The sequence below is a fragment of the Stegostoma tigrinum genome, chromosome 1, assembly GCF_030684315.1.
Source record: "Stegostoma tigrinum isolate sSteTig4 chromosome 1, sSteTig4.hap1, whole genome shotgun sequence".
Lineage (NCBI taxonomy): Eukaryota > Metazoa > Chordata > Chondrichthyes > Orectolobiformes > Stegostomatidae > Stegostoma > Stegostoma tigrinum.
In genome coordinates, this window is record NC_081354.1 from 3,592,556 (window position 1) to 3,609,606 (window position 17,051).

The 17,051-nt window shown below is 46.9% G+C and overlaps 1 protein-coding gene across 3 annotated transcripts in view; it reads left to right on the top strand.

The window, feature by feature from the left end:
- Positions 1-17,051, top strand: part of LOC125450951 (electrogenic sodium bicarbonate cotransporter 1-like) — a 223,375-nt gene that overhangs the window by 17,196 nt on the left and 189,128 nt on the right. For all 3 annotated transcript variants that reach the window (XM_059648092.1, XM_059648140.1, XM_059648179.1), the window contains exons 2-3: positions 4,733-4,806; positions 9,700-9,882. In XM_059648092.1, coding sequence (XP_059504075.1) covers positions 4,734-4,806; positions 9,700-9,882 — 256 coding nt within the window. In that variant the 5' untranslated portion in view covers position 4,733. The remainder of the gene's footprint in view (positions 1-4,732; positions 4,807-9,699; positions 9,883-17,051) is intronic.

Here is a 17,051-nt window from a genome sequence, read left to right on the forward strand (position 1 = left end):
AAAATAATCTGAAAAAATGGAATTTATACTCCATTCATAGTTTCTCCCATCATACTACATCTCACCCTATCACTCTATTCTCCTTCCTGTACTCGTCTGGAACCTCCTCAATGTCATTTACTCTATCCAAGCAACGGAGGAAAAGACCAAGTCTTCAAATGGAGTAGGCATTTGATGGGCTGAATGGCCTGTTCCTGATCCTATCTTTATGTTCTTATGTTTAAAAGAGCAGGAGTAAACCTTTTTGCCCCTTGAGACTGCACTGACCTTAAATACAATCACAGATGATCTTTTGTCTCAACATCTCTGCGGACTGTAAGGCCACAGGATACTGGCATACAGACCATTCAGCCCATTGAGTCTGCCCCACCATTCAGTGTGCTCATGATCTGATAATCCTCAACTCCACTTTCCTGCCTCTTCCCCGTAACCCCTGATTCCCTTCAGATTAAAAGTCTGTCTATTCCAGCCTTGAATATATTTAGTAATCCAGCCTTTATAGCCCTCTGTAGCAAAGAATTCCACAGATTCACTCCCTCTGAGAAAAGAAATTCCTCCTCATCTGTATCTTAAGTGGGTGATCCCTTATTCTGAGATGATGCCATCTCATCCGATGAAGGGTCTAGGCCTGAAATGTCAGCTTTTGAGATGCTGCTTGGCCTGCTGTGTTCATCCAGCCTCACATTTTATTATCTTGGAATTCTCCAGCATCTGCAGTTCCCATCATCTCCCCTGTGTTTACCCTGTCCGGTTCTGTTAGAATTTTATGGCTTCTATGAGATTCCCCCCTCATTCATAGAGGCATACAGCACAGAAAGAGACCCTTCGGTCCAACCAGCCCATGCCGTCCAAGTTTCCCAAACTAAACTAGTCCCATTTGCCTGTGTTTGGCCCATATCCCTCTTAAACCTTTCCTATTCATGTACCTGTCCAAAAGTCTTTTACATGTTGTAACTGTTCCTGTATCTACCACTTCCTCTGGCAGTTTATTCCACAAATCAATGACCCCTTGTGGGAAAACGTTGCCCCTCAGGGTCCCTTTTACAACTTTCACTTCTCACCTTAAAAATACGCCCCCTGGTTTTGAACTCCCCCACCCTAGAGAAAATACTTTTGCTGTTTACCTTATCCTAGCCCCTCATGGTTTTATTAACCTCTATAAAGTCGCCCCTTAACTGCCTACGCTGCAGTTAAACAAGTCCCAGGCTACCCTGCCTCTCCTCATAATTCAAACCTTCCATTCCTGGCAACATCCTGATTGAATGTTTTCTGAACCCTCCCCAATTTAATAACATTCTTCCAAAGCAGGGTGACCAGAACTGCACACTCTACTCCAGAAGTGGCCTCACCAAAATGTCCTGTCCAACCAGGAATCAGTCTCCGTCAGGCAGCCCTTCCTCCATCCCCAGAACATCCTTCCTCAGATAAAGAGACCAAAACTGTACACAGTGCTCTAGGTTTACTTCTGGAATGCCTATATCGAAGCTTCCACACAAGATCCCTCACTCCCCAGCCTGCTTTCTGTCACCCAGGTCTTCAAAGAGGTAAAATAAATTTCATGGTAGAGAAGTCTAAAACTAGAGGTCATAGGTTTAAGGTGAGAGGGGAGAGATACAGAAGGGTTCGGAGAGGCAGATCTTTTGAAACAGAGGGTGGGGAGTGTCTTGAACGGGCTGACGGAGTAATGGTGGAAGTGAGTGCAATTTTGTCATTTAAGAAACATGGGCAGGTGTATGGATGGGATAGATATGCAGGAATATGGACCAAATGCAGGCAAATGGGACCGGTTTAACTGTGAAAACTGCGTGGGACGGCAAGTTAGACCAAAGGGCCCATTTCCATATTGTAGACCTCTACGACTCTATTTGAAGACGTTTACGATTCTGGACATGTTTGTGATGTGACAGTGAGGTTTGTGTCTCTGTGCTGTTTCCATACGGTGATATTGTAACAGTCCCTCTTGATTTCTGGATGGATCTCACTAATGGAGTTATGTTAGTTGTGGCTCGATTAGTAACACTCTCAATTCTAAGTGGCCAGGTTGTGAGTGAGCTCAGGAGGAGGCAGGAATGTAGCTGGTAATGTCACTAAACTAGCAATGCAACACCCAGACACTCCAGCTCATTCTGGTGATGGTCGCATTGATTCTCTGCATGACGAATGGTGAAAATTGAGTTCAATGAAAGAAAAGCTCCTACTCTCATGTGTGGCATACAAACTAAACTTGATGTTCTGTTGTGCTGTCCAGGGTGCTGTCTTTTTCAATGAGGCAGGAAGCCAACACCCCACTGCTTGGATAGGGTAGAAGATCCTAAAGTTCTCTGTTGAAGGAAGGCAGAGGGTTTCTCCCTGGAGTACTGGGCCTTGGGCCACAAAAACACAGAGAATCTGGCCATGATCATCCCGCTGTTTGTCAATATTTCTTGTGCTAGGTTATGTGATTGCAAATCAAGAAATACAGCAATGAGTTCACCGTATGAGTAGCGCCTTGATAATGCCCTTCGCCCAGGCATCGTTAGACCTGGCTGGGGGTGAAAGTTTATGGCAAGTGGTAGAATTTAAATTCAGTTAGGAACAGGAGTAGATCATTGAGTGCTTCCAATGTGCCCCACCACTGAATATGATTAGGGCTGATTGGATGTTTCAATGCCTTTTGGTTGCCCCATAACCATAATCTAATATCTCACTGGGAGTCAGAAATCTATCAACCTGTACTTCAAACCATACCTAAAGCCCCATCCATTGACTCCATCTACACTTCTCACTGCCTCGTGAAAGCAGCCAACATCGTCAAAGACCCTCCCCACCGTCGTATAACACTCTTCCACCCACTTCTGTCAGGCAGAAGATATAACACACATACCAACAGATTCAAGAACAGCTTCTTCTCCACTTCTGTTAGACTTCTGAAGACGCGGCTCAAATTTTAAATTTAATGTTGATCTTGCTCTCTGTGCCCCTTCTCTGCAGCCATGACATTGTACTCCTCTCTCAGTCCAATTATCCTAATGCACTTTGTATGGTGTGATCTGCCTGTACTACGCACAAAACAAAACTTTTCACTGTACCTAGGGACGGGTGACAATAATAAATCAAACCAAAATAAAACTGAGATTCCACAGTTCCCCGTGGTAGAGAATTTCACAGGTTCACAACTCTCTGAATCTTCTCATTTCAGGTGTAAGTGATATCCCCTTATTTTTAAATTGTGTCCCCTACTTCTGGACTCCCCACTTGGAGGAAACATTGTACCTACATCCACCCTGTTCAGTCCTTTCAGTGCTTTGTAAGTTTCAATGAGATCACTTCTCGTTCTTTGAAACTGTAGACAATACAGGCTCAGTTTGCCCCATCTCTCTTCATAGGACAGTCCCACCATCCAGGAAACAGGTCAGGTGAACCTTCATTGCGCTGCCTCTGTGGCAATGACATTTCTCCTGAGATGAGGTAGACCAAGACCGCACACAGGACTCCAGGTGTGGTGTAACCAGGTTTCTGGGTTATAGCAAGACTCCACTACTCCCGTACTCAAATCTTTTGCAACAAAAGCTAATATTTGACTAGCTTCCCTAAGAAAACACATTATTGAGATTGTTATCATAGTCACCGGTGCTGAGAATATCATGAATTGTTGTGAAAACTGGTGTCTATTGGATGGAAATTTGCTGCCCTCGACTCGTCTGACTCCAGCCTCTCAGCAATGTGGTTCACTTCCTCTGCTAGTGACACATTAGCCGCAGTGCATACCTTCCATAAGATCCACTGCGGCTGCTGGTCAAAGCTTTTTCAATTGCTCCTTCCAAACCCATGGTCTACCATCTAGAAAGGCAACAACGACAGATACATGGGAACACTGTTCCCCGCATACTCCCCTCCAAACCACCCACCATCCTGACTTGGAAATTTGTCACGGCTTTTTCACTGTCACTGGGTCAAAATTCATGGAAATCAGTTTTAGAAGACAGTTCGCCATCACTTTCTCAAGGGGCAGTTAGAGATAGGCAATAAATACTGGCCCAGTCAGCAATGCCTACATCTCATGAAAGAACTTAGAAAAACTCTTTGAGGTGTCCCATGGTCATGAAAAATGCAAGATTTTATTTCCATTTGAACAGAGTCTCAGCACTGTACTGGCTTTCTATGGGCAAGAGGGTGGGGTATTCTGGTTAAGCTTGAGAGTTAGTGGCAACTGCAGATGCTGGAGAATCTAATGGCATCGTTAGAAGACCATTTCTGAAGAAGGGTCTTGGCCCGAAATGTCAGCTTTCCTGCTCCTCTGCTGCTGCTTGGCCTGCTGTGTTCATCCAGCTCTACACCTTGTTATCTCTGTTTAAACTTGAGTTAACTTACCAGTGCGTGAGGGCATGTGATTTGCTGAGTTTATGTTTGGAGGTGGGGAGGTAGTTAAACTAAGGAGGCCCTCTTGCTGAACTTACCCAGCCTCTGCGTGGCTACAACAGCATTTACAGCCCAGCCCTGTCAGATCCCAGCACGTCAAACTCAATCAGCCTTAAAGAGCCTGCCTGGATTAGCTTGCTCACACTACACAAGACAGCAGGCCCTTCAAGGGCACGGGGTTTGACAATGCGGAGAGTACACATTGACCAACAACGTCTCCATCAACCATAAAATAGTGAGGGAGGGCTTTCATGCAGCCTCTAGCCCCGAAAGCAACACCTAGTGCACCCACAGAAAAATGCGACCAATCTTTCTTCCTCTTCTACTATTATAGGATGGAAGATGAGGCTGTACTGGACAGAGGAGCCTCCTTTATCAAACATGTCTGTGATGAAGAGGAAGTAGAGGGTATGTAAATGGCATCTCCTTTCAATTCCTTTAACTGCGACTAGTAGCTAACTGTGACTATGATTCCCCTTGGCAATTATTCTGAGATGGTGCAGGTGCTATAAAAATGGAAGTTTTTTTTCTCTCTCTCTCCCTCTCTCTGTCTCTGTCTCTCTCTCTCTCTCTCTCTCTCTCTCTGTCTCCCTCCCTCTCTCCCTCTCTCTGTCTCTGTCTCTCTCTCTCCACATGCAGAGTAGCAAGGTGCTGTGGTAAACTCTTCAGTGAGTGCAGAATCTTTGATGTAAACCTGTTGAGTTCTGCTCTTAGTTGATAATCAAGCTTGCCATAATTCTGTAATATTCCACAGCAATTTGCACTTATTTGTTAATATCCCAAATGAAATTTGATGCTAAAACAGGTGACAAAAATCCTGGTACAAAGAGCAGGTTTTAAAGAGCGTTCTAGAGGAGAGAGGCAGAATGGTTTCGGGAGAGAATTCCAGAGCTAGGGGCCCAGGCAGCTGAAGTTACAGGTGCCAGTGGTAGAGTGGAGGACCAGAACTGGAGGACTGAAGAGAAATTGAAGGGCTGTAGGGCCAGGGAAGGTCATAGAGATAGGGAAAATGCAAAATTCTGCAAAATTCTGAACACCAAAATGATAGTTCTAAAGGTGAAGGTTTAGTCAGTGTTGGAACTGATGTAACAGCCAGCACTTGAATAGTATCAGAGATAATGGGAACTGCAGATGCTGGAGATTCCAAGATAATAAAATGTGGGGCTGGATGAACACAGCAGGCCAAGCAGCATCTCAGGAGCACAAAAGCTGACGTTTCGGGCCTAGACCCTTCATCAGAGAGGGGGATGGGGGGAGGGAACTGGAATAAATAGGGAGAGAGGGGGAGGCGGACCGAAGATGGAGAGTAAAGAAGATAGGTGGAGAGGGTGTAGGTGGGGAGGTAGGGAGGGGATAGGTCAGTCCAGGGAAGACGGACAGGTCAAGGAGGTGGGATGAGGTTAGTAGGTAGCTGGGGGTGCGGCTTGGGGTGGGAGGAAGGGATGGGTGAGAGGAAGAACCGGTTAGGGAGGCAGAGACAGGTTGGACTGGTTTTGGGATGCAGTGGGTGGGGGGGAAGAGCTGGGCTGGTTGTGTGGTGCAGTGGGGGGAGGGGATGAACTGGGCTGGTTTAGGGATGCAGTGGGGGAAGGGGAGATTTTGAAACTGGTGAAGTCCACATTGATACCATATGGCTGCAGGGTTCCCAGGCGGAATATAAGTTGCTGTTCCTGCAACCTTCGGGTGGCATCATTGTGGCAGTGCAGGAGGCCCATGATGGACATGTCATCAAGAGAATGGGAGGGGGAGTGGAAATGGTTTGCGACTGGGAGGTGCAGTTGTTTGTTGCGAACTGAGCGGAGGTGTTCTGCAAAGCGGTCCCCAAGCCTCCGCTTGGTTTCCCCAATGTAGAGGAAGCCGCACCGGGTACAGTGGATGCAGTATACCACATTGGCAGATGTGCAGGTGAACCTCTGCTTAATGTGGAATGTCATCTTGGGGCCTGGGATGGGGGTGAGGGAGGAGGTGTGGGGACAAGTGTAGCATTTCCTGCGGTTGCAGGGGAAGGTGCCGGGTATGGTGGGGTTGGAGGGCAGTGTGGAGCGAACAAGGGAGTCACGGAGAGAGTGGTCTCTCCGGAAAGCAGACAGGGGAGGGGATGGAAAAATGTCTTTGGTGGTGGGGTCGGATTGTAAATGGCGGAAGTGTCGGAGGATAATGCGTTGTATCCGGAGGTTGGTAGGGTGGTGTGTGAGAACGAGGGGGATCCTCTTGGGGCGGTTGTGGCGGGGGCGGGGTGTGAGGGATGTGTCGCGGGAGATGCGGGAGACGCGGTCAAGGGCGTTCTCAATCACCGTGGGGGGAAAGTTGCGGTCCTTAAAGAACTTGGACATCTGGGATGTGCGGGAGTGGAATGTCTTATCGTGGGAGCAGATGCGGCGGAGGCGGAGGAATTGGGAATAGGGGATGGAATTTTTGCAGGAGGGTGGGTGGGAGGAGGTGTATTCTAGGTAGCTGTGGGAGTCGGTGGGCTTGAAATGGACATCAGTTACAAGCTGGTTGCCTGAGATGGAGACTGAGAGGTCCAGGAAGGTGAGGGATGTGCTGGAGATGGCCCAGGTGAACTGAAGGTTGGGGTGGAAGGTGTTGGTGAAGTGGATGAACTGTTCGAGCTCCTCTGGGGAGCAAGAGGCGGCGCCGATACAGTCATCAATGTACCGGAGGAAGAGGTGGGGTTTGGGGCCTGTGTAGGTGCGGAAGATGGACTGTTCCACGTAACCTACAAAGAGGCAGGCATAGCTGGGGCCCATGCGGGTGCCCATGGCCACCCCCTTAGTCTGTAGGAAGTGGGAGGAGTCAAAAGAGAAGTTGTTGAGTGTGAGGACGAGTTCCGCTAGGCGGATGAGTGTGTCGGTGGAGGGGGCCTGGTCGGGCCTGCGGGACAGGAAGAAGCGGAGGGCCTTGAGGCCATCTCCATGCGGAATGCAGGTGTACAGGGACTGGACGTCCATGGTGAATATGAGGTGTTGGGGGCCAGGGAATTGGAAGTCCTGGAGGAGGTGGAGGGCGTGGGTGGTGTCACGGACATAGGTGGGGAGTTCCTGGACCAAAGGGGAGAAAATGGAGTCCAGATAGGTGGAGATGAGTTCGGTGGGGCAGGAGCAGGCTGAGACGATGGGTCGACCGGGGCAGGCAGGTTTGTGGATTTTGGGAAGGAGATAGAAACGGGCCGTGCGGGGTTGGGGAACAATGAGGTTGGAGGCTGTGGGTGGGAGGTCCCCTGAGGTGATGAGGTCATGAATGGTGTTGGAGATGATGGTTTGGTGCTCGGGTGTGGGGTCATGATCGAGGAGGCGGTAGGAGGTGGTGTCGGAAAGTTGGCGTCTGGCCTCGGCGATGTAGAGGTCAGTACGCCATACTACCACTGCGCCACCCTTGTCTGCGGGTTTGATGGTGAGGTTGGGGTTGGAGCGGAGGGAGCGGAGGGCTGCCCGTTCTGCGGGGGAGAGGTTGGAGTGGGTGAGAGGGGTGGAGAGGTTGAGGCGGTTGATGTCTCGACGGCAGTTGGAGATGAAGAGGTCGAGGGAGGGTAGGAGGCCTGGGGGTGGTGTCCAAGAGGAGGACTTGTGTTGGAAGCGGGTGAAGGGGTCAGTGGAAGGAGGGTTGGGTTCCCGGTTGAAGAAGTAGGCATGCAGGCGAAGACGGCGGAAAAACTGCTCTATGTCCGACCGTGACTGGTATTCGTTGATGTGTGGTTGTAGGGGGACAAAGGTGAGCCCCTTGCTCAGGACTGACCGTTCGCACTTGAATAGTACCAGGTTATTTCAGTCCTCTCGGAGTTTTTACTTCAGCAATCCTCCTGCTTTGTCTTATTATTAGAACGTGTGGCATTCACTCTGACCACTATGATGGATATTATAGTGCATGTTTGATTGTTTAATCAGTGATTATTATTGTTTTGGGTTAGTGCACAATACATTAATCCTCTGGCAGTATGTGCTGCATTACATAAGCACCATGTGGTGGCCTGGGAGGTGTGTTTATAAGCCCCAGGCATCTGTCTGTGGTCACCAGCTGGATTTTGCCAAAACAAACCTCCCTATTGCACAGCACAGAAACAGACCATTCGGGCTATCTGATCCATGCTGGCATTTACGGTTCACGCTGTTACACCTTTCTCAGTCAATGCTTCCTTCTATTCCTTTCTCCCTCATGTGTCTAATCATCCTCGTCTCCTCCAGTTCGCCTCAGTCTCCATATTACATCATCGACATTCTCCCCACCCTCTATGGAAAGAAGTTTCTCTTGAGTTCCTGATTGGAATTATTTGGTTTTAATTGACCCCTAGTTTCCCATGTACAAACTGATCATTCTCTGCACACTCTGTCCAAGGTCTTGACATCTTTTTTGATGTGGGATTCTTAGAACTGAACATAATCCTCCACTTGGGACCCGAGCGTAAAAGGTTGAGAATGACTTGTTTATTTGGGCAAGAGTAAGTGGTGTAAAGTGATAGTGATAGTTAATTTAAAATCTGTGAACAATAGTCAAAATCTTTAAGGAATATGGGGTGAATGATATAGAATTAGACCACAGATCATCCATGATCTTATTGAATCATAACATAACAGGCTCAAGCTATCATAATAAGCCCAACTGGGCAAAAAGATGCCGACATTATTTGAGATAACACAGTGTAGAGCTGGATGAACACAGCAGGCCAAGCAGCTGCTTAGGAGCAGGAAGGCTGATGTTTCTTCTGATGAAGGGACTAGGCCCGAAACGTCAGCTTTTGTGCTCCTGAGATGCTGCTTGGCCTGCTGTGCTCATCCAGCTTCACACTTTGTTATCTCGGATTCTCCAGCATCTGCAGTTCCCATTATCTCTGCTGGCGTTATTTGTTTGTGCTAACACAGCTCACAAATGGTCTCATTATGAACGCTTGTCTGAATTCCAAGAGTCCTTAATGAATAGCTCAGCAGTTATTGCAGGTAGAAACTGATTTTCTTTGATCGATATTTGAGGCCATAATTAATTATTCTTTCTTTGTACTCTTCCATTCAATGTCTGTATATTTATTTGGAAAAGATTAAGGAAAGTGATGAGATGCGAAGTATTAACATTTGACATATAACACTTTTCTTGGTTAGAGTATGAAGGTTGGTAGACGTGATGAATGTGCAGGTTAATCATGAGCCGACTGAACAGCACCCAAGGGTGAAGAGGCTAAAGGCCCCTTATTCCATACCATTCTCAAAGATTGGTGTTGAGTGGTCAGTGCTGTATGAGGACAGTACATGCATGCTTACTGATTGTGTTGGGGAGCTGACCCCCTGGTTAATCTGCTGTTGTGTGTTACAGGTCACCATACGGTTTATATTGGGGTCCACGTCCCAAAGAGCTACCGCAGAAGGAGGCGCCGCCGGAGACGAACAGGGTCAAAGGAGAAGAACAAAGAGCGGGAAAGGTCAGCCGAGGCCTCTGATCGCTCAGACAATGAGAACAATGATGACCAGACGAACGGGAGTCTCTTCAAACCACTCAGTGAGTACCAGGGTGTTCTGTACATCCTCAAACCACTCGACATCCTTCATCTACAACATGAGTCAATGTGCTTCCTATTCCCAGGGGAGAAGTGACACCATTCACTCAATAAATAAGCACATGGCCCTGCCGAGCTGAAAGTTGGCAAAATTTGTAACACGTTCCCAATGAAACATGAAGAATTTTTCCACTTAAATAAAAGGCAAGGTTACTCCCATGTGCACTAGAGGAGAGAAGGGTTTAAGTGATTGAGAAATCATTTCAATGATAGTCAGGCACCTGAGCTTTTCTTTAATTCTTTTCATTCTTTCATAATGTAAGCATCACTGACTGCATTTATAGCCTGTCCCTAGTTACCCCTTGAGAAGGTGAGGGTGAGCTGCCTCGTTGAACCACAGCAGTCCATGTGCTGTGGGTTGACTCACAATGCCCCTTAGGGAGAGAGTTGCAGGATTTTGACCCAGTGACACCGAAGGAATGGTGATATATTTCCAAAAGGATGGGGAGTGGCTTGGAGGGGAACTCGCAGGGGGGTGGTGTTCCCATGTACTTGCTGTCCCTGTCCTTTCAGATGGAAGTGGTCGTGGGTTTGGAAGGTGCTGCCTGTGGAGCCTCAGTGAGTTTGTGATGTGTGGATGGGACACGCTACTGTTACTGTGCGTCGATGGTAGCCTGGGTGAATGTTTCAGGTGGTGAATGTTTCAGGTGGTGAATGCATTGTTTATCAAGCACACTAATGTGCATTTGCAAGAGGAGTATCCCACTGTGAGTGTTATTGGCCCCTGGGTATAATGCTTGAAGCTGCTGCATTTATTTCTGACTGTAAAGTTTATAGACTGACCTTGGCGTATGATTCTGTTACAATTTGTGAAGGGACAGGAGGCGACAGAAGCAACAACAAGATTCATTCATATGCACTTTTAAAGTAGCAGGGTCCTTTCTAGCTGTATTATTGGACAGATCTAGGGCTCCGAGCTGCATTGTGAGGTTGTAGGGCAAATGATTGAAAACATAGCCAGTGAGGCAGGTTTGCAGGAGGAGAGGTAGAGGGTTTGGGGACGGAATGGAGACTTTGACAGCTCTGTGTGTGGGTGTTTTCAGCCATTTGCAGTAACCGTGGTCAGTACCAGCATGATCAGAGTGGGGTTAAAGTTTCTGACGGATGTTCACAATCACAATAGCTTTTTCATCTTAGTCATCAGTTTTACTTTGTACTTTACTTCAGGAAGCTCCAGCTCCTTTTTCTCTGAGACTGAATGACAGGAAGTATTATTTTTCATTTTCACCTGGTTAGCCGGAAGAGTAAAAGCCTGACTATGCCGGTAGCCTCCAAGCTTTAAACTTCCAGTGTCACTGAGAAGTGTTGTTTGTATCACATTCTCTCCAGCCTCTTACCACCCTCTCTACCTCCTTCCTCCCTTCCCAAACTGGCTCCTTTTAAACACACTAGGTGATTTTTTTTTGTATGATTGGGTTGATATAGATGGTCATCTCCTACTCAATAGTTGATCAGGAAGTTTATTCGAAGCCTCGGGAATCATTACAAACCCAACTGAACTTGATGTTTAAGATGTGGTGTTTATTCAACTTTATTGACTGGATGGTTTGGCGACAGCTTGATCCGAGAATGATAGAATCGTTATAGTGAAAAGGGAGGCCATTTGGTCCATTGAGGCTGTGCCAATTCTTCAAACGAGCATCATTCCTTAGCGCCAATCTCCCACCTTTTCCGTTGCACACCACCTCTAACCAAATCATCATGTGGAGCTGCCAACGTTAAACTGGAGTGAACAAGGTCAGAAGTCACATGACACAAGATTATAGTCCATTAGATTTTTTGAAAACGCAAGCTTTCAGAGCATAGACCCTTCATCAGGTGACCAAGGAGCAGCGCTAGGAAAGCTTGTGATTTCAAATAAACTTCTTGGACTATAACCTGGTGCCATGAGACTTCTGGCTTTCTCCCAATCATCATGCAGCCCCTGTTTTGAATGCCTCAATTGAACCCACCTCATCACATTTCCAAGCAGTGCATTTCATGCCCTAACTCTTCATTGTGTGAGGTTTGTTTCTCTCACATCACTCTTGTTTTGTTTGCATGTCACTAAGTCCACACCAGTCTCATTCTTTTTCCCTTCACACCATGAAAGAATTGGGTGGATTCTCCTCTTGCTGTTCCTCCCTCAATTGTAGAGGACTGGTTGGATTTGGAGTCACAGTGGGAACTTTTTCTCCATGCTACCCAAGCAAACCCTTTTCTAGCTTGAGCAGCTCTCTGCTGCCTCTTTCCTGGGAAAAAGCACCCCAGCCCGTTTCTTCTTTTCCTGGGGTATCTGGGCCCTGCTTCAATTTAATATCGTTCCTGTCAACCATTTTTTTGGCCATTTCTCCATGCTCTGATATCCTTTTCAAATTTGGAGATGAGCACAGTGCACCAGTCTGTGTGTTTGTTTAAAAAAAACAGGAACACTTGTCCGGGGGGTAAGCTTTTAAATGTTATAAAAACTATTTCGCATAACACACATGAAAGCCTTGGGGTCGCCATGGTCTTATTAACTCGATGAGCTCACAATGGAACCCATGCTCACCAGTTGAACAGCAGCACGCTTTAATCTGTACATCTGTGAATGACTGCAGTTATAATTAGCTAAGCTCTGTTAATTCCTTGCTGAAGCCCATTTTCTGCTTTGTGAGAAACAATTTTTGCTAACCGCCATTGTCACTGGATTCCTGATTGTGAGATGGAGCACAAAGAGGCCATTTGTCCCATCAAGCCGGCTCCACCACTCACTGAGTTTACAGTGGATCTGCTTGTGGCCTTTTGTGACTCCCTTCTGGATCAAAAATCCAGGCACTTCCACTGTGAATGTAACTGCTGACCCAGCATTCACTGCTAAATGGGGATTAAAAACTAACAGTGCTCTGGGAGATGAAATTCCTTCTCTTCTCTAACTGAAATCGATGACTCTTTTTCTTCACTGACCCCTAGATGTTCACCATCATTGTACCCCCTCCAACTCTAAACATTCAGGGTTACCATTGACCAGGAACTCAACTGGGCTAGCTCTATAAGCGCAGCAGTTATGAGGTTAGATCAGAGAGCAGGGATCATGCAGTGAGTAACTCACCTTCTGATATACCATTGCTGTCTTCTGGAGAGTTTAGAATTATTACGGTAAGCTTCCGACTTGCTTCTGCTGAGATGAGTGGCTGTAGCTTTGTGCCTGGAATTCTGGATTTCTGATTTATCAGAACTTGGGGCCCTCAGACTAGATTGTCCTCCGGGTGTGTGCCATTCTGCTACAGAGCACAGACTAGATTGTCCTCCAGGTGTGTGCCATTCTGCTACACAGCCTCAGTTATGTCTTGAAGATTCTCAATTTTGGGTCATTGTCTGGAGTCACTTTAAACAGTTCTGCAAACTTCATAATGTTGCAAGAAGCACCAGGGTCAATTGGATACCTGATATTCACTGATGTTCTTGCTCTGCTGTCTTCATCACAATAATTGCAAAGTATTTTTCTCCCCTAAGATTTTCTCCCATGGTGCTGTAAGGCATGCATTGAAAGATCCAAATCATTATCTGACAGTGCTCTCACAGCCACGTTGAATTCTTTCCAATCATTGTCTGACAACTTTAGAGTCACAGAGTCCACAGAAAAAAGCCCTGTCGCCCATCACATCCACATTGATCAAACTCAACCACCTAACTGTTCTAATCCCACTTCCCAGCACTTGGCCCACAGCCTTGTATCGCTTGTATGCCTTGGCAACACTTGGAATCCCTCTTCAATGTTCTGAGTGTTTCCTTCCTCTCCCACCCTGACAGGCCGTGAGTTCCAGATTCCCATCAGCCTCTGGGAGAAGAGGCTTTTCCTCCCATCCCCTCGACACCTCCTGCTGCTTACCTTGAATCAATGCTCCCGGTCATTGATCCCAATTGGCAGGGAAGTTGTGTTTAAGAGCCATAAGGTTATGCTGCAGCTCTATAATCCCCTGGTTAGAGCACACTTGGAATATTGTATTCAGTTCTGGTTGCCTCATTATAGAAAAGATGTGGAAGCTTTAGAATGGGTGCAGAGGAGATTTACCAGGATGCTGCCTGGACTGGAGGGCAGGTCTTATGAGAAAATGTTGAGGGAGTTAGGGCTTTTTTCATTGAAGCAAGAAAGGATGAGAGGTGACTTGATAGAGGTTTACAAGATGATGAGAGGCATAGATAGAGTGGGTAGCCAGAGACATTTCTCCAGAGTGGAAATGGCTATTACGAGGGGGCATAATTTTAATGTGATTGGAGGAAGGTATAGGGGAGATGTTAGAGGTAGGTCCTTCACACAGAGAGTGGTGGGTGTGTGGAATGTGCTGCTGGCAGTGGTAATGGGATCAGATACATTAGGGACATTTAAGCGACTCTTGGATAGCCACATGGATGATAGTAAAATGTAAGGTATGCAGAGTAGTTTGATCTCAGAGCAGGATAGTAGGTCAGCACAACATTGTGGGCTGAAGGGCCTGTACTGTGCTGTACTTTTCTATGTTCTATGTACTAAGGGGAAATGTTTCTTCCTGTCTGCCCTATCAATGCTCCTCAGCATTTTATCCATCTCAGTGATGCCCCCCCCTCAGTCTGCTCTGCGCCAGACTGTCAAGCCCAGTCTGTCCAATCTCTCTTCATCACTGATTTGCTCCAGCCCGGGCAACATCCTGGTAAATCTCCTCTGCACCCTCTACATTGCGATCATATCCTTCCTATAATGTGAATTCCATAACAATACAGCAGCTGTGGCCGAACCAAAGTCTTGTACAATTTCAGTACTGACTCCCTAGTCCAGTGTCTCAACTAATGAAAGCAAGTGTACCATATGGCTTCTTCACCACTTTATTGGTCAGCCCTGATACCTTAAGGGACTAATGTATGTGTACACCATGTCCTCCCTTGCCTTGTGCAAGTGTAACACTCCACGTTTATTCAGATTGGTAGCAAATGAAATTCAATCAGCCCACCTGACCAGTCTGAAATCTCAGACTATCCTCCTCACCCATTACCACCCAGCAGCTTTTATATTGTCTGAGAATTTGCTGGTCTACCCTCTCACATTGACGTATAAATCATTTATATAAGGAACAGCAAGATTCTCCCCTGACTGTTGTGGGACCTCACTGGACACAGGCTTCCAGTTGGAAAAAGCTTCCCACGACTACCACCCTCTGCTACCCTGCTGTTCAGCTTTTTGTCGCAATTTCTTTTTAACAGGTGATTTGTCTGCTTCCTGGCTAAACCCTTACATACAAACTGGTTTCATTTCTTACAGTTTAAAGCATTGTTTATGCCCCTTGCTGGACATGCTTTTGCTAGTGTTATGTGATTCATAGAGTTAACATAGAATCCCTACAGTGTGGAAGCAGGCCATTCAGCCCAAAAGTTCCACACTGCCCTTCCAAAGAGCATCCCACCCAGACCCATTCCCCTACCCTTGCATTTCCCCATGTCTAACCCCACCCAACCTAAACATCCTTGGACACTACAGGCAATTTAGCACGGTCAATCCACCCTAACCTGCACACCTTTGGACTGTGGGAGGAAACCGGAGCACCCGGAGGGAAACCCACGCAGACATGGGGAGAATGTGCAAACTCCACACAGACAGTCGCCCGAGGGTGGAATTGAACCTGGATCCCTGCCTCTGTGAGGCTGCAGTGCTAACCACTGAGCCACCGTGCTGTCCCTAGGATCTGTTATTATTCCATTTTTAAATTTGCTCATTTTTTACTTGCATGAATTCACAGGTTTCTGTGAGCGGAGTTATAGACGCTGCACCTTTTTCAAGAGAATCTTTTTATCTTGCCATGGTCCCCAATATTGAACACACACATATTGTACCTTTGGCACATAACAAGCAGGAGAGCTCACAGCACACATTCAAAGCTTTCGAAGTTTCTGTTCTGTGCATCTTGTTGTCTGAGAGATTTAGTGTAGAATATACTTTTGAAACAGTCTCTTCCAAACAGTGATAATAATATGGTGACTTGGACTTGTTCTGGTTTGCTCAACGAGTCTGTAGCTGTGATATAATTCTGCCATGGATCATGGGTGAATTCCTGTCTCTGCTTCGTGTCCCCAGTTACTCGAACAGGAGCTCAAATGGAGAAGCCCTGCTTGTGTTTCACTGGAACAACGTTTTCACTGCACTCTTTTTGGCTTTTCAGTGAGAGCTCACAGCTCTGCTGCTGTGCATTTTATTTCAGCTCTACAAAATCCCCTCAGTGCCTCTTCTGACACCATTGTTTGAGTGGGCAACATTCTGCTGAAACATAGAAACTAGGAGCAGGAGTAGGCCATTCAGCCCTTCAATCTTGCTCCCTGGGATACTTTCCAAGCAAAGACACAAGAGGCTGCATGGCCCCCTATGTTGGACCATTGTACGCTTTCTGAGAGGTACTGTGTGATCTTGAGCGGGTCTGGGGTGATTCGATCTTGTCCACATCACATATGCACTTTGCAGAGAGGGATTGGAAATTCAGAGCAAGCTACCGGCCGGGTTTAAACCTCCGCCCCAAATTGCCGGTTTAATTGCAGAACCAATCCCACACAGCTGCCTTAGCACCGAGCAGGAGGCCAACCCTGGGACTTGCTGCAAAGTCTGTTTCGGAATCACATCAGAGTGTTCTTCATCCCAGGGCTCTGGGACGAAGTTACACCACCCTGTGTGGCCAGTCTTTGTGATAAGAGTGTTTCATGGGTTGTGAAACATTTCCGGACACAGTGTGAGTGTTAGTGCAACAATGACACCAGCTTAATATCTAGACTGAAAGCTCTGTGCACTTCCCCTTATGAAGTTTCTCTAATTCCGCAGCTCACCTTGTCCAATCTACACTTGATTGTCCACAATGTTTATCAGCAGCACCCTTCCTCCCTGCAGGATTGACCTGGAGTCTCGAGGCATTGAGGCTCATTTCTGAATTAAAGTGCACGGAAGTGGGTAAGCTGGTAAAGAAGGCGTGCAGCATGCTAGCCTTCATCGGTTGGAGCAATTGAGTATAAAATTTGGTAAATCATGGAGCAAGCTGTATATAACTTTGGTCAGGCCACATTTGGAGTATTGTGTGCGAGTTTTCGTTGTCATACTGCAGGAACGATATGGTGGCTTTAGAAAGGGAGCAGAAGTGTT